The sequence below is a fragment of the Hemiscyllium ocellatum genome, chromosome 1, assembly GCF_020745735.1.
Source record: "Hemiscyllium ocellatum isolate sHemOce1 chromosome 1, sHemOce1.pat.X.cur, whole genome shotgun sequence".
NCBI lineage: Eukaryota > Metazoa > Chordata > Chondrichthyes > Orectolobiformes > Hemiscylliidae > Hemiscyllium > Hemiscyllium ocellatum.
Window position 1 is genome coordinate 123,117,731 of NC_083401.1, and position 23,075 is coordinate 123,140,805.

The 23,075-nt window shown below is 40.9% G+C and overlaps 2 protein-coding genes across 2 annotated transcripts in view; both read right to left on the bottom strand.

Annotated features, from left to right (window-relative positions):
* LOC132815982 (uncharacterized) overlaps positions 1-399 on the bottom strand; it is a 37,348-nt gene extending 36,949 nt beyond the window's left edge. Inside the window, exon 1 of the mRNA XM_060825377.1 lies at positions 292-399. Coding sequence (XP_060681360.1) covers positions 292-322 — 31 coding nt within the window. The 5' untranslated portion in view covers positions 323-399. The remainder of the gene's footprint in view (positions 1-291) is intronic.
* Positions 400-12,326: 11,927 nt separating this feature from the next.
* The window catches only part of LOC132816861 (ADP-ribosyl cyclase/cyclic ADP-ribose hydrolase 2-like), a 30,165-nt gene continuing 19,416 nt past the window's right edge, over positions 12,327-23,075 (bottom strand). The window contains exons 5-8 of the mRNA XM_060826888.1: positions 20,243-20,319; positions 17,932-18,024; positions 14,524-14,610; positions 12,327-12,387 (exon numbers count right to left, since the gene is read on the bottom strand). Of these exons, the coding sequence (XP_060682871.1) occupies positions 12,327-12,387; positions 14,524-14,610; positions 17,932-18,024; positions 20,243-20,319 (318 nt within the window). The remainder of the gene's footprint in view (positions 12,388-14,523; positions 14,611-17,931; positions 18,025-20,242; positions 20,320-23,075) is intronic.

A 23,075-nucleotide genomic window follows, 5' to 3' on the forward strand; every position in this document is an offset into this window, starting at 1 on the left:
GTGTCACAAACATTTTTACAATCCCTAAATAATTGGATTTAAAACATGATTTTGGATGGATAAAACTCTATTAAAATTTGAATACATTTGTTTGTTCTGCTTTTTACATAGAACACCCCACATCCAGTAGCATTTTACCACGAGGTTTAGTCAGCGAGTTGAGACAATGACAAAAAACACTACATAAAATAATTGGCACCGTTTGATCTTCAGAAACAATAGTATATACACATACTTGAATCAGATTTGGAGCAAAACCACAGACAATTGTTACATAATAAGTGTTTTTACCTGTAAGGTGCAAACTTTTCAGCAAAAACATCTTCAAATTGTTGTTTCTTCTTTGGTACTGGATCAATGTTAAAAGCTACACCCTTCTACAACTATTCCCAGATTACTTCCCTTTTAAACTCTTTCCTACCCATTTGTAAACACAACCAATGTTAACCAATCATAAAGCAGACAAATCAGCCAATGAACTCGAAGATCTTTAAATCATTTAACAATTATGACCAATAGCAACCAAGTTTAAAAAAAAGTTACAGCAATAAAAGTTTAATCCTCTGAGATAACAAACATATACAATTAATACCCTATTTATGGCAAACCTATATCAGCTATGTTTATTAGTTCTGCCCAGTAACATCTCGAGTAAAATTTACTATATTATTTTATTTCCCCTTGATCTTCCTTTTAGAAACCTGTAAGACATGTATATCTGTCAATATCTATCAATGCTATTGGTCAAGACTCATACTCTGATAATACTACAGAATATATCTTTATCACTGTCAATTGGAAGGTATTACACAGCAACTCTCAGCATAGTTTATTTTCATGTTGCACATTTTTAGGGATTGGCTTTAAACTTGGCTCAGCATTAAAGGGATTAACAGCCTCAAAATTGCAGCGTAAACTTACCACAACATTAATGATTCTGCAGGCACACAAAAACATTTAGGACCAGTGCAATTCTGAATATCTCCAGTCCACAATCACGACTTATCCAGCTCCTTCTCCCCTGCCCGACCCCCAGACTATACTTGCTGCCAGATTGACAGCTTCCCCGCTGCCTGATTTGAGATTTTGCTAGAATCTAGAGTTGTTCATCAGGATAGCTGCATGACCCACAGTACTTGGCAATCTTATTTAAACAAGGCTGAGGCTTCAAAATTTGGCGTTTCACCCCCAAAACAGGTGCATGGCTGGCACATTCTTCAGAGTTGGTTGTCAAAGTTGATGCCTTGCTGAGTTATACATTGCTCAGTAACCTTTGCCTTGAATATGGCCCTACTGTAATCAGACTACGCCCTGTTCTTTGTTCCTTTCTAATTGCAGTGGCATCAATAAAGGAAATTAATTCCAGCTTTCAGTTTTCTTTGCTTTTTCTCAAATAGAGATTGTCTTTGAATAAAACAATGAAGAAGTCAACTTGTTGCACGTATGCTGACTCCTTGTAAAACCTAGAAAAGTGCAGCAGGTTAGGCAGCATCCAAGGAGCAGGAGAATCGACGTTTCGGGCATGAGCCCTTCTTCAGGGAAAACCTGCCTTTGTAAAACTTGCCTAATGTACCTCATTCCCCTTTCCATGTGGCCCAGCTAGCAATCCCTTTTCGTTATCTGTTCTATCAAAACCCCTCATATTTTTAAAGCTTCTCTGAAACACCACTACAATGGTTCAGACATTTTGGTCACACTCTATCCTGGATTCACGTTCTTTGCAAGTGTCGTCCAACTTGTGTTCGGGGCATTAAGAAAGGACATCTGCTGTACCCTGTACTCAGGTGCTCTGATAATATCCAAACTCAATTTTAATTTGTCTGAAACTGCAGAGCTCAGTCTTACTGTCAATCTGGAACTCTCGTTGTTCCACTGACTGCCAGCAGGTAGTGCTGTGCACCAGTCTAGTTCTAACCCTTACTTTCAACCCTTGAGTTTCCTGCTCTCTCCTCACCATTATCTCTACTCGGGTCCATTTTTTTTCTCTCTGTTTTCAACTTTTTTCTTTCCCTCTTGGTTTGCTGCTGCCCCATTTGTGTTGCTTTTCTTGCTTTCTGGCATTAAATGAAAAGCACGCTGGGCAGTCTTCCCAGAGAGTGCTTGAACTCTTTTCAATATTTCTATCATCAGCTTTTTTTTCGCTACTTAGCTTTCAGACTTCTTGAAAAGGCAGCAAAAACTCACACATGAGCACATTGACACTGAGGAGAAAGTGAGGACTGAAGATGCTGGAGATAGAGTCGAAAAGTGTGGTGCTGGAAAAGCACAGCCGGTCAGGCGGCATCTGAAGAGCAGGAGAGTCGACGTTTCAACTGTGAAGAGCTCATGCTCGAAACATCGACTTTCCTGCTCCTCGGATGCTGCCTGACCGGCTGTGCTTTTCCAGCACCACCCCTTTCCACATTGACACTGAGCCTCATAAAGAAAAATGCCTGCAAATGACCCAAATATTGATGAAACAGACAGATTTTAGTAAGTCACCTGAAGGAAGAAAGAGATGTGGAAAGATGGATAGATTTAGGGAGGGAATTCTAAACATTACTAATTACACAATCACCATTGTGAAACAATTATAATTTGAGATGCTCAAGAGTCGGAATTACATGAGTGCCAATGTTGGAGAGAGCTGGAAGACAATTATGGAGTTAGAGAGAAATGAGGGCGTGGAGGGATTTGAAAATAAAGACGAGAATTTTAAAATACAGACAATAATTCATCAAAGACATGATAGGTCAGTGAGCACAGGACGATGGTTGAATGTGGCTTAACATGAGTAGGGAAAGAGACCACAGGATTTCTAACAATCTCAAGTCATTGAGGATAAAATGCAGGTAGCTGGGCCAGGAATATGTCGTAATATTCAATCTAGAAGTAGCAATGACATGGATGAAATAATCATCAGAAAATGGGCTGAGACAGGAGGGAGGGAGCATTGTTACATGAAAAATTGAGATATGAAAATAAGTGACCTTAACTAATGTTATAGAAATATTCTGAAAATGCATTTCTAGATTAAAAATAATAAGATTACAAGCAAACTGGTTCCAACTTCGAAAATTGTCATCAAAGGGAATGGAGTTGGTGACGATGAAATAGACTCTAAAATGTGTGAGGTACTAAAGACAGTGGCTTCGATCTTCCCTTCTTCAATCTTCTGTACTTGGAGAAAATTTCTATCTGTTTGAAGGAATGTGTGCTTTATGGCTGTCACAGATTGCACGCCAAGGTCTTACAGCAGAGATAAAGATCGTGTAACTATGGAAAGCCAGCCAGTACAATTATGTTTCTTCAAACATTCCCCTTTTCATAAAAACATCAAGAAAATATCATTTAAAATTACAAGTTGCCCAGTGTACATGGTCACAATGAAAATTACCAGAAGTTGACAGAAACATGTTCTAAGTCTCATTAGTTCCACTTTCATCAGTCAGTATACATGCACTGCATACATGGTCATTAAAAAAAGTAGGTCACCCAGTGGCATGTGTGCACTTTCCCACTGATTTTTTTATCTGGTATCTGGTCATTCCAAGGCTGATGTTCCTTCTTTAGGGGAATGCCATTCCTTTGGTGCGTGCTGTTTTCATGGTATCTATTTTGGCTGATTCATTTCCATTACTGGGCAACAGTGGGCCTTTGGGACTGATGAGCTATACTCTGTGGCAATAGTGAGATCACATCTTCCTGATCTGTGAAGGAAAGGCTTATCGAGCTGTGCATAGATCCCTGTGATTGTGCTGATATGTCTAGTTATTCTTGTTCACCTCATACAATTGAGCTGACATGCCTGAATTTATTCGATTTTGTTATGATCTCTTTGGCGATTTTTACTGCCACCTCTGTATTTTCATTTGCATGAGGTTAGTGTGGAGATAGGGTGTGGTGTGGAATATCCCAAATTTTTAAAGATGCAGCTGAATTCTTCCTGCAGTATTGGAGAGTTACATCTTTAAGCAGCGTTTACCGGATTTGACTCTCTGTGAAATCATAGTACCCCAGTTATAGCATCAACATCACTAGTCATTTGATTCTAGTGAAAACTGCAACTTGCTCGATGTCCCAATATCACAACCTTAGCATTGAGGTTCACATTCTTATAAATAATTAGGAAAGAACTTTGCTAAACAGTTCACAAATAATTGTACTGCGTTCACATCTGCTACAGCTATGACCTCGTCATGAACTGGGCAAAACCCTTTCACTGTCAGTAAATGGCCTATGTACTTGATCTCAGGCATTTTCAATTGCATTTCATTCCTGAATAAAACAAAGAACTGCAGATGCTGAAGTTTGAAATAAAAACAGAAATTGCAGGAGAGACTCACTTGATCTGTCAGCATCTCTGGAGAAAAAGCAGAGTCATAGAGTCATAGAGAAGTACAGCACGAAACAGACCCTTCGGTCCAATGCCAACCAGATGTCCCAACCCAAATCTAGTCCCACCAGCCAGCACCTGGTCCATATCCCTCCAAACCCTTCCTATTCATATACCCAGCCAAATGTCTTTTATATGTTCCAATTGTACCGGCCTCCACCACTTCCTCTGGCAGCTCATTCCATACACTTACCACCTCTACGTGAAAAAGTTGCCCTTAGGTCTCTTTTATATCTTTCCCCTCTCACCCTAAACCCATGCCCTCTAGTTCTGGACTCCCCGACCTCAGGGAAAAGACTTTGCCTATTTACCCTATCCATGCCCCTCATAATTTTGTAAACCTCTATAAGGTCACCCCTCAGCCTCTAATGCTCCAGCCTGTTCAGACTCTCCCTATAGCTCAAATTCTCCAACCCTGGTAACAGCGTTGTAAATATTTTCAGAACCTTATCAAGTTTCACAACATCCTTTTGAGCTCTTCAAACTGATAGCAGCTAGGACAAGTTTGGTGTAAATGCTGAAGACAAGAAGTGCCCAGCCTGCATTTCATCTTCCCATTATAGAACATAGAACATAGAAAAATACAGCGCAGTACAGGCCCTTCGGCCCTCGATGTTGCGCTGACCAAAGCCAACCTAACCTACACTAACCCAATAACCTCCATATGCTTATCCAATGCCCGCTTAAATGACCATAAAGAGGGAGAGTCCGCCACTGCTACTGGCAGGGCGTTCCATGAACTCACAACCCGCTGAGTAAAGAATCTACCCCTAACATCTGTCCTATACCTACCACCCCTTAATTTAAAGCTGTGTCCCCTAGTAACAGTTGACTCCATTAGCGGAAAAAGGTTCTCACTGTCAACCCTATCTAAACCCCTAATCATCTTGTACACCTCTATCAAATCTCCCTTAAACCTTCTTTTCTCCAATGAGAACAGCCCCAAGTGCCTCAGCCTTTCCTCATACGATCTTCCTACCATGCCAGGCAACATCCTGGTAAACCTCCTCTGCACTCATTCCAATGCCTCCACGTCCTTTCTATAGTATGGCGACCAAAACTGCACACAATTATAGATGAGACCACATTGTGAGCAGCGTGTATAGTAGACTGAACTGAGTGAAGTAAAGGTAAATCACTGCCTTATCTGGAAGGTGGATAGTGGGGAGGGAGAAATTAGTGTCAAAAAGTGTGATGCTGGAAAAACACAGCCTGTCAGGCAGCATCCGAGGAGCAGGAGAGTCGAAGTTTCAAGCATAAGCCCTTCATCAGGAATGCCTGAAGAGCTTATGCTCAAAACTTTGACTCTCCTGCTCCTCAGATACTGCCTGACCGACTGTGCTTTTCCAGCACGACACTGCTCGACTCTGATCTCCAGCATCTGCAGTCCTCACTTTCTTCGAGGAAGGAGAAATTAAACAGGCAGGTGTTGCACATTCTGCGATGGCATGGGGAGGTGCTGTTAGAGTGTGGGGAGATGCTGAGCATGGAGCAGGTATGGACCAGGCTGTCCTGAAAACAATGGTCCCTGCTAAATGCTGACAAGAGAGGGGAGAGACACATATTCCCATCTATATCTCCCAAGTAATATCTGGAACATACTTAGAAACTTATTTTATCCAGCTCACTTGCCTGTAACTCTCTTAGCATTGACGGTATTAAAGACCTTTGCATTAGCATTTTGTGTTAAACTTTTATCAATGGTTGATATGGATTGGTCGCATCTCTTTAAATCCTCATTGACATCCTTGGATTTATGCACACCCTTAGTTTTCCAGGTTTTTTTCACTGCTACCATGGCCATTAATCCAGTCTGCAGGAGTTGTCACTTTCTTGATTACGACCTACCTCGCCAGCTTTTTGACCTTGTCCTACAGAATCGTAAGCTGCATGCATCCTCTTGATCTCTGTTTTACTTTTCCAGGACTTCTTTCTTTGGTCTCCACCTGAAGCGATTGCATCCGAACTGTGAAACACCTGATGTTGTATGAAGTGGTCATTCTAACAGTCCCAAACTACTTTTAGACCTGGCAATGCCAACTTATGGTATGGCCTAGAGTGCTTCATCATAATCTTTGGTTGTTCCTCTTCAGCAGCCATTTCTTTCAAGTTGATTTCTTTCTTTCTAGCCAAATACTTATATGCAAAGTAATTCAGCGTTTTGCAGTTAAATCACTGCTTTTGTCATGCTGGAGAAGCTTTCTTTTCTGTTATATGATGTTCTTAGCAATATTTGTATCCTGTCCTCTTGCCTAGATCTTTCTTTCTGCAGATATTTCTTCTTTTTATCCAGTCTATTTGTCTTTGGGCTGGAATATCTCTGAGTATCTCTTCACCCGTTAATTTGCTGTTGCTGTTGATTGACAATCTCAGAGCTTGTGTGTGTATTGATAGCTTCCTTAAGAGGTAGTACAACCTTTCTCAGCAGGTGTGCTCACAAGCAGGATCCCCCTCGTGGCTAAGAAAATTCAATCTCTTTCAGTTGCCCAAAATCTTATAATTCAGCTAGAAATATCAATGTGGTCGCACACTGATCAATATTCTGATGTTGAATGCATACCATTGATAAATAACTTTAATGTGGGGTTAAATGTTTGTCTTCAAAGCTTTCAGAATCTCTCCCGTTTGGCTTTTCTGCTCCCCAGTGAAATCCAGAGTGCTATACACCTTGTAATATTCTTTGTCAGTACTGACAGCAAGGCTACCTCTCAAATTTGCACAGTCTTTTATTTAAATATATGGTTATTTGATAATGTTACACATAGAGTTGAAAAAATTCAGTTTTCACTGATATCTCCCTTAATATCCACAGCAAAAGGGAGTTGATAATGCACCACCATTTGACTTACCTAGTGATTTAAAGTTGGAGACTGTTTTGTTTTTCTTTCTTTGTATAGCTTACAGCAAGCCCGTACATTTTTGACTACTCTCCTCTAAGTGATTTGTGCTTAAAGGCTCCCAAAGACTGAACCCTGACAGCAGAGGAAGATGTCACATGAATGAGGTGAATCAGCCAGTACATGAATTGTACAATTGCATTCTGCCAAGTGTTCTTCATCTAGCACTTAACAACAGACAAGTAGTCTGACAACTGAAGGTTGTTCAAATAGAATCTGAGGCATAGAGTTGTTGTCAGTACCATCTGCAAACAGGTTCTGTATTTCCGTGATTGGGAGTGTGTAGGTGAGAAGTCAGGGTTATTGTCAAATTGCAGAGCTAAGTGTGTGAGTGGAGTGAGAGATAAGAATAGAATTACCTCAGTGTAATCCCACCCTGTTAGATGATAGTAGAGAGTGAGAGAGGAGGTTGATGTGATCAACTGCTTCAAAGGTGCAGGAAGATGAAGAAAGGTAGTTCACCTTTGTCACAGTCACATAAGATATAACTTGTGATTTTGATAAGAGCCGCTTTAGTACTGAGATAAGGTGGACATCTGATTGGAGGGATTAAAGCACAGCATTCCAGGACAGATTTGGGAGGCAATGTCACACCCTTCCCATTGGAGAGGAAAAGGATGTAGGAGATCAGGCAGTAGGTTGGCAAAACCAAGGTTTCAATGACTGCATTTGGAGGAGAAACACAGCAGATCTGAATGAAGAGGAATTCCCAAAGAAGTGAGAACTATTAACAATATCAGTCTAGAGTCAGAAAAAAAATCAAATGATGAGCACTGAGCCAAAGAATGAAATATTTGAACAGATGATCAAATAGTTGGATCAAAATGTGTGGTTTTAAGGAGCAATCTAAATGCCAAGGACACATTGGGAAAGTGTGACGTTTATGGGGGTGAACATAACATAGGGCTGGGGTTTGAGGGCGGAGGTGCGGGATGTGGACGAGATGCGTTGGAGGGCATCTTCAACCACGTGGGAAGGGAAATTGTGGTCTCCAAAGAAGGAGGCCATGGTGTGTTCTGTGGTGGAACAAACCCCATCCCTCCAACCATAATAAGGACAGAACACCCTTGGTCCTCACCTTCCACCCGACCAACCTTCGCATAAACCACATCATCTGACGACATTTCTGCCACCTCCAAACGGACCCCACCACCAGGGATATATTTCCCTCCCCACCCCTTTCTCCTTTCCGCAAAGTCCATTCCCTCCAATGACCATCTGGTCAGGTCCTTGCCCCCTACAACCCACCCTCCTGTCCTGGCACCCTTCCCTGCCACTGCAGGAGTTGCAAAACCTCCTCCCTCACCTCCATCCAAGGCCCCAAAGGAGCCTTCCACATCCATCAAAGTTTTACCTGCACATCCACCAATATCATTTATTGTATCCGTTGCACCCGATTCGGTCTCCTCTACATTGGGGAGATTGGACGCTTCCTCGCAGAGTACTTTAGGGAACATCTCCTGGACACCCACACCAATCAACCACACCGCCCTGTGCTCCATTTCAACTCCTCCTCCCACTCTGCCGACGACATGCAGGTCCTGGGCCTCTTCCACTGCCACTCCCTCACCACCCAACGCCTGGAGGAAGAACGCCTCATCTTCTACCTCAGAACACTCAACCCCAGGGCATCAATGTGGACTTCACCAGTTTCCTCATTTCCCCTCCCTCCACCTCACCCCAGTTGCAAACTTCCAGCTCAGCACCGTCTCCATGACCTGTCCTACCAGCCTATTTTCCTTTCCACCTATCCACTCCACCACCCTCTCTGACCTATCACCTTCATTCCCATCCCCATTCACATATTGTACTCTGTGCTCCCTTCCCCCACCCCCACTTCCCATCCACTTATCTCTCCACCCTGGAGACTACCTGATTCTGTTCCTGATGAAGGGCATTTGCCCAAAACATCGATTTTCCTGCTCCTCGGATGCTGCCTGACCTGCTGTGCTTTTCCAGCAGCACTCTGATCTAAACTATGATGACAATGAACTACCTAAACCGAATAAAAAAAATCCTCCTGAAACTTTTTATAGGCACGTAGCTTCAAAAGTCCTAATTGTTTGTCCTCCATGCTTATATATCCCGACATCAACTAAAAAGATCACTGCCATCATGCTCTTCTTCCAGAATGTCATTAGTTAATATTCGTATGTAGGTTTACAGCCACAAACAGGACCTTCCAGGTGTGGGCATGTTTTAACATGCTAGTGCCAAATTTGAAAAGCCAGAAGCAAAGGAACAATTTTCTACAAAAGTCAATTAGTGGGAAATTGTTTCTTTGCTTCTGGCTTTTAGAATTTTGCAACAACTGTTTAAACATGCCCACATCTGGAATGTTAAGGATTTGGAGGGATATAGGTCAAATGCTGACAAATGGGACTGGATTAATGTCTTGACAGCATGTACAAGATTGACCGAAGGATCTGTTTCTGTGCTGTGCATCTCTATGACTTTACTTGGCATTATTTGCTTATCTCTTCCCTCAGTTGCATGCCCTTCTACAAGCTAAATGGATGGAAACTACAATCCAGCTGCAAGGATGGGTCAGCCCTAACACAGGATATACTCACTTGACGTGCCTGAGTATCAATAACTCAGGAGGCTCAGATTCTTATGGTAAGTCACTCCAGATGGCTGCAGATGGTGGAAGACCTCCTTCTTAGTGAACCATGTAACCATGTAGATACACACAACCCTGTGCCCAATAAGATGCCTGTCACTGGAGGCCCATAATCATTCCCCATTCCCATTCACATCTCCATCTCTGACTTTACAATTAGGCACTCTACAGCCGTCTGGACTCAGCATTGAGCTGAACAATTTCAAATTGTAAACTCTATTCCCTGTTCTGTTTTATTTTCTTTGCCTGTTCCACTTTTCTTCCAGTCAGCAACACACCTACTCTAGGCACACCTTTTGTTTCTTCCTGCAACTCCATTTCTTCTGGGCTTGCCGCTGTCATTCAATCCTTTGATCTCTTGCTGCACAGCTGTCACATTGCTAACTTCTCCCTGTTCTGGTTCTCTCTCTGTACAGATGCTACCTGCCTTGCTCAAATCCTTTCTAGCACTGTCTGTCTTCATCTCAAATGTCCAGCATCTGCAATTTTCTTGTTGTTTGTTGACTCTGCATCCTCGCCCAAAACCCTAAATGACACTCTTCTGAGGTTTCTTTCAAGGTCAGTTTTAATGATTTTCTGATGTATGCTGTCATGTAACTATGACCACAGTAGTCACTGACTTTGCTAGCTGGTTAGAACCAGTAGAGAGTGGGGAGCTCTGTTGACCTCTTATATAAATATTACTCAACATTGTTAATGTCCACCTCTTCCATTTTAAACATTTAAAAGTATGAGTCAACTATACAGAGTCTCTGATGTGTTCTGAAGCGTTACTGCTTCGAAAAGAACACTACTCAACACTGTTAAGAAGAAAGCTGGAAATCTGGCTTTAACTTGTGTGAAGAACAGAAGAATTCAAACTAACAGAGTTTCCTCCTTTCCCCTCACATCTGGGAACACTTCAACTTCCATCTTTTAGGAGAAAGTGAAGATTGCGGATGCTGGTGATTCCTGATGAAGGGCTTATGCTCAAAATGTCAATTCTCCTGCTCCTCGGATGCTGCTTGACTGACCGTGCTTTTCCAGCACCATACGTTTTGACGACAACCTCCATCCTTTCCTGTATTATGCTCAGGTTGTAGTTCAGTCTCAGGAAAATGCCAGTCTTTCTTTCTCTCTCCTTCTAATCATACATTTTGTTAAATGCAATTTGACACTAGTTGTGAGTGTGGTCCTGGAAAAGCACAACAGGTCAGGCAGCATTCAAGAAGCAGGAGAATCGACATTTCCAGCATATGCTCTTCATCAGGAATGAAAGTCACATTTTGGGTTATGAGGGCAGAAGCTGGGTCAAATAAATTGATTTAAAGGAGTATTGTAAAGTTGAAAAGAGAGGTGGAGAGATTTAGGAAAATAATTGCAGACATTAGGCTCCTAGCAGCTGAACAACAGCCAGCAATCCTTGAACAATTAAATCAGGGATATTAATATCCAGCTCTTCCATTTTAAATATTTAAAAGTAGAGGTCAACTTTATGAAAACATTAAAATTTCAGATGATTTCTGAAAGTTTACTGCCTTGAAATGCAATTGCATGGCTCATAGAATTCACATTTAAAGAGGTTGAATTTTGAAAAATCGTTTCCATTGGAAAATTGAATGCAGTGCTGAAGTAACATTTCCTTCAAATAGGAGGCAAACATACCTAGTTTCTTTTTGAACTCCAATATAGCTGGTTGCATAAGAAGTGTAGTGATTACAGTATTTTTGGAAAGGTGTCGTGGGGACAGGAAATGCTACAGAAACTGAGATGGGAAATAAAAACCTGGAAAGAGCAAACCAGCCAGCATTTTCCCACAGATGTACCTGGGACAATGATCCACTTCAGCACTTTTATGTGTTTTGTTACCACCTTGAGTTTGTCTTAGGTAACTTCTTGGATTCAGACGGTATCAGTCACACATGGGCACAGACTGACAGATTCACCTTTCTGAGTTGTTGACTCCCAATGCTCTACACTTTAAGGATACAACACTGGAACGTAATTTGTTCATATCAAAGTGTGAGGTTTGGCAAATGAGGTAGGGGGCTTTAAAAGGCTTTAGGAGAATACATTTAGTTGACTCAGGAGTTCATAGAAGTCAACTGAATAATTATTGGAGAAGATTGGATGAAAACAATTGCTGGAGCAGAGTCTACAAAGACCTAAAAAGATAACCAGCATCTTACAGTCCTAGCAAAGTTTCAAAAGTGTCATGACCTTGGAATGGCACTCCTGTTGTAAGCATAACCCCTTACTGGGAATGTAGAATTCAAATCCATATAAATAAAACGTACTTTGTTCTGAAAGGAATTAAGCAACTCCTGTTGTTTTTTTGCAGAATTTTACTAAAGCCAAGCAAACGTGTACAATCCTACAAATGCAAAATGATTCAGCACAAGCTCCCAGACATTATATAAGACAAAGCTCGGACCCCAGCGTGATCTTCTGATTAAATACATTTGCAGGCTGGATGGTTTGGCAGGTCCACACATTGCAGCAGGCGAATAACTCTGCACAAGAACGAGAAAGCAAAATGTGTTTCTTAGAAAATTCTGTGGTCAGTGATTCCCAGATCGTGTGTTTAACAGTGAGCTGGGGCATTTCATAGGGTGGCAGGTTAGGAAAATTTGGGCACGCAAACCTTAATCTTCTATTCATTACACAAACTGGAACAACTCAGACAGTGAGACAGTATTACAAACTTTGCCTTCAAGTGCCTCTTCCCATCTGGAGTGTCCATTCAGAATATGGCTCTTTCTATTGGCTACCTGCAGTGAATCAGGTAGAATGGAATAAACTTCCCAATCTTTTCATGCATTTTCATCTATTTTATGGAAGAAAAAAATAGATGTGATTCTAAAATTCAATCCGCGGTGCACACAAGCCTGGATTATCCTATCATGGTATCAGAAAGGCACTGCTTATTTTTGAAAAATAGATTCCAACAAAGGTCCAAACAGTTTATATCAGTGAGTATTCTTCCATGGAGGTGAACATTTCTAAATACATTTACCATCTCTGTTCCCAACTTTCTTTAACAGGTTTTACCAAACTTCACTGGATTGTTGAGCTTGGGAGCTAATCGTCAGACTCAGGAATAGAGCTATGTGGAAGACGAGATAGACTTGGGCAACTTAAGCTGGATAGAAGGTTATAAAAAATGTGAAGGCTATTGAAAAGGTAAACACAATATCACTTTAAATCACATTGCAAGATTAGAAAGGTATGGTGCCTTGGGAATGATGACCATCACAAGCCATTACAGAATGGCTTGCAACAGCCCACCCTCCCAATCAAGGAATTGGCTCTAGGGGGTGCAGGAGAGGGAAGACTCTGGTGAGGGCATGGGGTTGATGCTGTTGAAGCCAGAGGAGGCTTGCCACAGGAGTGACCATGCCACCAAAGGGTCAATTTGTTAAACACAGAGTGTCTGATTAAGGGGGCATCAACTAAGCCCTGAAGGAATTCCTGCACTTGGCGATTTCCCCTGTAATGGAAGGCTTATACACTGGTAAAGTGGTGATGGGAAGAGGCTTTTAAATAGTAAATAGTACTGGAAAGAAAAGCTGGCTCCAACCTCCCACAGTTGGCAAAATGCCCTGGTGGGCATACAACTACACGTCACTCAGTGTGTGAAGTAACTCATGATAGGCTCTCTCTCACATGCAATGTAATTACATTTTCTTCAGAGATTGGTGACTAAAACGTGAAAGAGTTCAACAGCAATTGAAGTTTCAGTTAATTCCCTTTATATTCTAGTGTTTGCTTAAAATACAAATGAATAATGAGATAAAGAGATAGTTTTATCAATTAGACAAACATCCAATTTATTAGTTCAGATTCTTTGGTTGTGAAGCCCAAAGACACTTTGTTATATCATTTCTGATAAACAGGAAACATCACCACATCAAAAGTTAACTGGTGCCGATCAACCGTACAGCAGCAGCTCACAAACATGGATTACTTTTTATCTGCACTTAAAAAAAGTGAGAATTTGCATGGTCATTCAGCTGACAGATGTTATAGTGAGCAATTCCTTTCATCATGGACATACAGTGTCAAATTAAACTAACAATATTATCTAGCAACTCCATTACATATTGAATGGCTGCCATCAACAAGAACTTGCTGTGCAAAAGTTTCGGCATTGGAGCCAAAAATAGCAAATGAATTGGTTCTTAACTGCTATTTACTCAAAATTGAAGTGTATCAATAGAACAATTAAGAACATTGCTGCCTGATGGCCAGTTACTGATTTATGTCTCCCCATGTCTTATTGAAGTCTTGCTTCATGTGGACTTCCAAATAGAGAGTATGGAAGTTAGTGTCTGTAACTATCCAATAACCACTACAGGTGATCTAACCCAAATGAGACTTTGACAGTATGGGTGTCTCTGCTCATGGGCATGGATCATCCACCACATTTCTTTGAATTAGCCCCATATCAAGATTTGGGAAGGGTGTCAGGTGAGGCCGAAATTGTTTATTTAATTTCTTTCCTGTCATGCTTCGAGCACCTCTTCTGCCATCTTGTAAAGAACATTTTGATGAAGAGCAGTAGCTTCAAACTAACTAAATCAGTTTTCTAATAGGGAGTTTATTGCTTAAAAGTGCCACTGTTTACTATAATAAAATAACACGTGTACCTGTAATTGTCTGTGCAAGAGTAGCTGAAATGTCGTCCTTTTATGATGTCTTCAAGATCTTTCACAGTGCCTGTCCCACAAGTCTCCCTAACAGAATGAGTAAAGATGAGCACAAACTTAATAGAAAAAGCTTGAGTGTTGTCTCATATAAGAGACGTTACCGTTGCAAACCAATAGTAGAGATTACTCTCAGTACTTATCACTACTTTGTTTGCCATAAGGGTGCACTGAAAAACATGCTGTGTGTATTAATTTTCTGATGTGCATTTGGGTGTGGAAGATATCTTTCCAGAAAATTCTATCCCCCTAACAAAACAAGTAAAGCAAATGAAATGAACAGCTACTGTGTACACGATTTTGACCACCATATAGTTCACAACATGAGGCAGGAATGGGGATAAGTTCACACCACCAGCTGCCATGCTGGCTTCCTGGCATCATGCCATCTTCCAGCCATTCTCCAGAGGGCAGATCAGGGTGATGGCAACCCGCTTAGGTAATTTAGTAAGATCCTTAAAAGTCTAATTAAGGCAAATTCTAGTGTTATCTTTGTCTAGATTAGTACAAATAAAGCTACAAGGTTCTTGTGGTGCAGTGGTAGTGTCCTTAACTCTGAGTCAGGTGGCCTGGGTTCAAGTACCACCTGCTCCAAGGAAATGTAGCAACATCTCTGAGCAGGCTGATCAGGGAATGCCCACAAATGAATCTGAAGGTCAGTGTAGAGGTTGAATAATGGTCAACTCTTACTGCTATCAGAATCAAATCCTAATCCTGCTCTAAAGACACTTTAGTGGGAAAAAGATAATTTGTCAAACTAATAAACTGTGGAAAAAGATGTTGCTGTTTTAAAAACAATCATTTACTGGAACTTATTGAGAGTTACATCTGTAATGTTTATTATTCAGGCTATGGGGAAGAGACTAGACACCACGGCTTCTTGGTGTGTGTGTTCAGGGCAAGAGTCTGGCCAGTGACAGACTTTTGGCTGGTTTTTCAACCAGGACCAGTTTGTTTGTTTGTGTGTGTGTCTGTGTCTGTGTCTGTGTCTGTGTGTGCGTGTGTGTGTTCAGAAATACTCAGCACCATAACAATTTTTTATTTGGTTCTCAGGGTGAGTGGCTACTGCTTTGTATTTGGACAAACAGCAGAAAGAGCCAGCTGGTGAAAGAGAAAACATTTTAATCCATTTTTGTGAGCACTCCCTCTTCTGTGAATGGAGATTTGAAAGAGATTTCGAGCAGCTTGCTCTCTGCAAAAAATATCCTTGAGATACATTGAAAGAGAAAATCTTCAAAAAGTGAATGAAAGATTTAGAGCTAGTGTATCCACGACATTGTGGCCTCATCAAAGAATTGAAAGGAATTGGAATTAAACGGAAGGAGAACCAACCCATTGATACCTGTAATCTGGACTGATGCCATAACTCTTTCACTTACTTATTTATTTCTTTCCCACCCATATATGTCTTTTTTGACTGAGTCCAGGAGCTTTTTAAAAAAGGTGTAGAGTTATAAGTTATAAAGTTATAAGTTAGCAATTCATGTTTATTTTGTGCCATTAAAACAATTTATACTGTCACCTTCTTATATGGTCTTCACTGCTTCTTTAATGACTTTTAAAACTTACTGTCCCTCTCTTTTCCAGTTTATTTCCCATTTATTGTCAAGCAATGTTTCATTACGAAAGGAGAATCAGGAAGGATTGTTATACACACAATATATACTCCATTTCTTTTTTGCCTTCCACTACCTTTCTGCATAAATTTTCTTTGGGCAGCACTGAAAGCAAAAAGTGTCGGAAATCACAGCAGGTCAGGCAGCGTCCGTGGAAAGAGAGCAAGCTAACGTTTCAGGTCCAGATGGTTCTCACCAGAATGCTGAAGAGTCATCTAGACTCAAATCATTAGCTTGCGCTTGCTTCACAAAAGCTGCCTGACCCGCTTTGATTTCTAGTAAAAAGTGAGGACTGCAGATGCTGGAGATCAGAGCTGAAAATGTGTTGCTGGTTAAAGCGCAGCAGGTCAGGCAGCACCAAGGAACAGGAAATTCGACGTTTCGGGCATAAGCCCTTCATCAGAAAACTTCATCAGGATCAGGCTTATGCCCGAAACGTCGAATTTCCTGTTCCTTTGATGCCGCTTTGATTTCTAGCTTTTTTTTGTTTTCAGTACAGATACCAGCACATGCAGTATTTTGCTCCTTTACTTTGGAGCTCTGTTATTATAACCTTATGTTATATATTCTATTCACTCATTTTCTAAATAGTATTTCTCTCATTTATTCTCCACTCTATAGTAAATTGTAATACTGTGACCAATCCCTCACATCCATTGTCACAATCACTTGGATTTTGTTCAGTAATGGCCTTTTATTAACTATTGTCTTTCTGCCATTATTGATTAAAACATATATGTAACCTGAAACCTTTCTCTCCTTTCATTATGGGTTGTAATATTTAACCATCTGCATTAAAACAGGGAGAGTAAGAAGTTGATACTTTCCATTGTATCTTAAAGAATAATATGGAATGAGTTGGCAATATATTGTGATTGCCTGACAGTTGATTAGTCCTTTTCAATTTGTCTATTCAAAAGGAAGCAATCCTTAATAGTCAGGGACAAAGGGAATCAAAGATAATATTCAAGGAGAATGGTGCTCTCAGGACTCTCATTTGTGGTTTCCAGGTATAGGCTTCATGTTGACATTTGTATGTTGCCTGGTTGAGGTCTGGTCCCCTTCTATCCTGACAAGTGACAGGCTGGAATTAACAAATGGCTCCCAGCAGGACAGAAATTGCAAGATGACCTCAAGGCAAGGTGATGGGCTGGGGAAGGCTTTACCTTGAGTACCTGTCCCTGGTAATTGGGATGGGATCAAACAAGAGATTGACATGAGGTAAGCCATCAACCCTTAGAAATGCAGCATTTAAACGGGTGTTCCCAAAGGGAAGCATGCTGACTTCAGATGGAGGAAGACTAAGGAAGAGGGAGGAAGATCAGGAAAGGAATTTTCTAACACTTTAATTAGAGAGCTGCCACCACCAGCTACAGAGATTAATGCTGTGCTTTCCATTCCTTAGGGGCCAGTAAGTCAGTTGTGACTGTCACAGGTTGTATGCTTTTCCTAAATATTTAGTTTCTGCCTCATTTTGCTGCTTCTTAATGAAATGCCTTCAAATAATTTTTGAACTCGATTCATTTTTTCGGTAATTTACAACACCTGAAAAACGAACCTTATCCCATTTGTACTAAACTAGTGACAGTTAGAAAATATCACAAGGCTCTTACTTAGCTTTTAAAATGCAAACTGTTTCGACAGGAGATGAAGAGTTAATATGATGTTTGTTTTCATTTATGGGTGGAAAATATATTGCTATTGTCAAATATAAGAATCAACACATCATCTTTACCTAACAGGTCCATCAATATTGTTCATGACCCAAATCTGTATTTCAGAGATTTTGTCATTTCTTAAATTCGGAAGCTCATGTTTAGCGAAAAACCTGCAAAGAAGAAAAGATGAGACATTTTGTTGTTGGTACAGTTTGTGTATGCTGATTTATTTTGTTTTATCTGATGCTATCTGTATTTGCATATTACAAACAAGACAGAACCAATCTAATAAATTGGTCTTGTGTAACTACATCATCTACATTGGGTCTCAAAACAACACTTATACGGGTGGGCAGGTGAAGCAATTTTGCTGAGATTAGATTCCCAACAGTATGGAAAAAGGCCCTTTGGCCCAACAAGTCCAGACCAACCCTCCGAAGAGTAACTCACCCAGACCTATTACCCTAGAAATAGGTAATATTAATATTACCCTAGTAATAGGTAATAGGTAATAGTACGTCTGGGGTAATAGTAATATTACCCTACTCTAGGTTTATCCCTGACTCATGCACCTAACACTATGGGCAACTGAGCATGGCCAATTCACCTGACCTGCACATCCTTGGATTGTGTCAGGAAACTGGAGGAAACCCACGCAGACACAGGGAGAATGTGCACATTCCACACAGACAGTCCCCCGAGGCGGGAATCGAACCCAAGTCCCTGTTGCTGTGAGGGAGCAACGCTAACCACTGAGCCACTGTGCTGCCCTGGTTGAAACCATGGTTTAAATGCTGACGCAGGAAAGAAAGATGAGCTAGTGATGATAAAAAATAATCAACATTTTGTAGTAATTTGGAAACTAAGCTTTACTCAGCTTTGTGTGGTATTTCTGAAGGAGGACAGACACAAGGACAGCCACAAACCTTTTTCCTTCTTCAAGTGGATAATTCATTACTTGGCAGAAATTAAATGGAAACAACCTTTCACTGCAGAATAGGTTGTTTCTATTAGTGGAGGATGAGGAATTCGGAGATATTAGAACTCCAATATACTCATTGGGAGGACCAAGGGGAGACGATGGAAGAAGATTCTCAGATTTTGGGCCATTTGATTAAGAGATTTTTCAGCATAAATGGATGAGTTAATATTTGGAAAGGAATGTTGTGGAAGGAAATGGGGTTACAGAAGAAAGTGCCACCACATACAGCAGCACAGAGGGCTGACAGGCCTCCTCATATATTGTAATTTCATTGCATTACAACTCTCCTTATTGAGTCAAACATCAAGATGTAATTTAGAAATGTTGGTGTTGAGCTGAACTTAGGAAGCTACTCTCTGTGAGAAGAAGGATTCAAAACACTAATCCCCTGATTTTGTGAATCACTCCAGATGGGACTGAAGTAGGACAGAGAAAGGGGAATGGTGAATTGGGAGGGGTACTGAGTGCAGTAGGTGTTGGGGTGCCATACTTCATTCAGAATGCTCCTGTGAAGCACATTGTGGTAGATATATAGAAAATAGGAGCAGGAGTAGGCTGCTTGACTTTTGAGCCTGCTCCACCATTCGTGGATGGTTGTTGATCATCCAAAACAGTACTCTGTTCCCTATCCTTTGATCCTTTTCACTCTAAGAACTATATCTCACAACTTCTTGAAAATATCCAGCGTTTGGCCTCAATTGCTTTCTGTGGCAGAGAGTTCCACAAGCTCGCTATTCTCAAGGTGAAGAAATTTCTCCTCATCTCAATTTCATGTTTCATTATATCAATGATGCAGTGTAAGCTGTTGCTATTGACGATGAGATGGTGGCAGCAGTAAACTACTCTGTGGAAGACCACCTATGGGACAGAGATGGATTTCAGAAAAGGGACCTTTAGAAGGACAACACAAACTAATCTGGAGATGTGGCTGAGGGACTCATTATCTGTCCCCTGTACAGTGGACCCCAGGTTCAAACAACATTCAATCTGTGCCCACTGACTCCTGTTTCGATTCTGCCTACTGGGACATACTGACAGCCTAGTCTGGCACAAAAGCCTGCTCTGTGCTGGTAAATCTATAACTGACCATTCCTAGTAGGATTCTAGGATTAGGCCAGGAACCTTCATCATCTACCTCACCCCGATACACAATCAAATCTGATCTTGACAGGTTGAAAATGCTCAGGATTATTTCTGTCAGAAACAATATGCAGCAATTAAACCAGAAAAAATCTAAGTTTTGGTTCCTAATTTTGGCCGTAGTCCTCAGTTACTGAAATGCTTGATAAATGCCCCAAAAGGGAACATTCTAAGCTAATGCATCAAACTCGTTCAATGGGCAAATCAAAAGAAAAAGAAGTTTTCACAGAAGATTTCGAAATGAATTAGAACAGTCTTTCTCTTACCCTTCTTTTGGAAAAGTTCCATCTGAAACCGAACCGTTCAGCATCACTGTCACGACTCCTGAGGCTTCCTTTGCATACTGAAGGCAAATGGCAAATTTTAAATCGCAGTGTCTGATGTGTGCGCAAATTCATTTTGAGAACCCGTGTTTGTAATCATTATTTAATATGTTACCATTTAAAATTGTATGAACTTAGAAATGAAGCTGAAAATAGACATCACTACAGAAATGTAAATAATACCCTTCGCACGTCATTCAATAAATTGAATATTAACTGTATAACTGTATATTATTTATTGAAATTTGGAATGAATATTTTCAACCATTCCTCAACTACAAATCCATCATGCTAGCTGATACTTTCTATCAGTCATTCAGTACCATTGAGTTGATGAGAGAACTGCAATAAGCCATCAAATCACTGTGAAACAACACAGTCAATGTGGTATTCCAACTCTGAATCAACAAAGCTGGAGGCATTTGCCCATAACAAAGCTCTGTGTACTCATTCTCAGATTTAGGAGGAAAAGGAACTCCCCCGCCTAACTTCAGGAATGCAACAATTGCATCTATGTTCAAGAAGGAAGGCAAGTCCTACTGTGGAAACATTGGAGATATTTGCCTCTGTCCTTGGTGAGAAAATCTTCATACACATTCTTCAGAATTACTCACTTTCTGTCAGTGAGGAAATCCTCCCAGGGAAACAATGTGGTCTCCTCTACGCTGGGGAGACAGAATGCCAACTTGCGGATTGTTTCAGAGAACACCTCTGGAACACCTGTACCACCAATCCCATCGCCCTGCGGCTGAACATTTCAACTCCCACTCCCACTCCACCAAAGCCATGCAAGTCCTGGGCCTCCTCCATCACCAAACCCTAACCACCCGACACCTGGAGGAAGAACGCCTCATCTTCTGATTTGGTACACTTCAACCAGACAGGTTCAATGTGGATTTCACCAATTTCCCCACTTACCCTTCTCCCACCTTATCCCAGTCCCAACCTCCCAACTCTGCATCACCTTCGTGAACTGTCCAACTTCCTTCCCACCTCTCCGCTCCACCTTCTCTCTGACCTATCATTTTCACCCCCACCTTCATCTACCTATCGCACTCCCAGCTACCTTGCCCCAGCCTATCCCCTCCTATTTATCTCCCAGCCCCCTTGGCCCACAAGCCTCATTCCTGATGAAGGGCTTATGCCCGAAATGTCGATTCTCCTGCTCCTCGGATGCTACCTGACAGACTGTGCTTTTCCAGCACTATACTCTCAACTCTGATCTCTAGCATCTGCAGTCCTGACTTTCTCTGGTTTTATAACTTGTGGTAGAACCTCTGACATGGTCCTTGTTAGAACAAATACAAGATAACTGTAGACAACAACTCAAGGAACACCTGATTTAATTCTTTGACTTGACCAAAGCATGTAACTCAGTAAATGATGAGGTTCAGGGGATTGGTCTCAAAGTAGTGGAGTTCAAGAAACTTAACTCACAGTCAGACCGCAATCCTATAATTGCTTCATGATTTACCTGCAACTCTCTTGAGTGGAAGATCTAAAACAGACAGTCCAAGATTTGGATTGTTGTCAAGCAAGGTTGTGTGATAACCCCATACCATTTACAAACGGCCTAGCAGTGGCTGTAGCCCATTGAAGTGGAAAACTCTAAATTCAGTTATCTCAATGCTCAAACTAAACTGACTATTGCCGACCTATATAATCTACAGTTTGAAGGTGAGTGTAATGAAATTGCCTGCTTAACATTGGATATGTAAGCCACACTTGACAAAGTATGGTTTCCTTTGATAAGGCACAGACTGCATTTGGATATTAAACAAACTGAAAAGGACAAAGAAAGTTCTTCAAACACATTCTGAAGCTTTCTTATACAATTGCAGTGTGCAATTAGGAAGGAAAATAGTTTTGGCCTTTTTAGCAGGTGTGTTAGACTCCAGAGGTAAGGATTCTTTGTTAACATTGAGTAGGAGTTTGGTCAAGATACATCCAGACTACTATTCACCGTTTGACCTCTCTATTTAAGAAGATATACTTATCTTAGAGGCAGTACATCAAAGGTGATTAGTTCATGCGATGAGAGCATTGTCCTTTCATGAGGAGTTGAATAAATTGTTATTTGTAAAATTGAGAGTTGATTTTATTGTAAGGTGCAGAGTCTCAGGGTAATAGGGTAATTAATTGAGATGAGGAGGAAATTAGTTGTGAAAAGAATCTTTGCAATTTTTTTTATCGCAGATAGTTGCGGCTGCATGATGATTGAGCGATATTCCAGTTGGGTGAATATTTTGACTAGGGAAATTAGGAGTGCGGCGATTGGGTTGAGGAGTTTAGGTTGAAAATCTGTCATTCTATTAAATAATAAAGCAAGTTTGAAAGGTCCAATACTCTCCTCCTACCGCTGGTGTTCTCAAGAGCATTTTATAATCTCAAATAGTTTTAAGAATAAATGCTAAAAAAAAAGGCTTGTCTATTTATGAAGACAATAGGGTTAAATTGAGTATGCATAAGGATGCAACAAAGACAGAACTGGTCTTGATTCTCTGCATATGAGATGCCCAACATTCAGCTTAATTGCAGACAATGGTAGTTAAAATGGTGTGGGGCCTATAACAGGCAATCAAAGCCATACTGCCTGTGCTGTGACCCACCCAGTTTGAACTTCATCCCCAACCATTCCTTGAAATAATTCTGATATCTTTTTAAATACCAGTACCATATCATGCAAGTTTAAACACTTTGCTTTAATATTTTCATCCCTTCCCTCTTTACTATCAAAACAAACTAGAGGTTTTCCTCACTACTTTCAAGATAGATA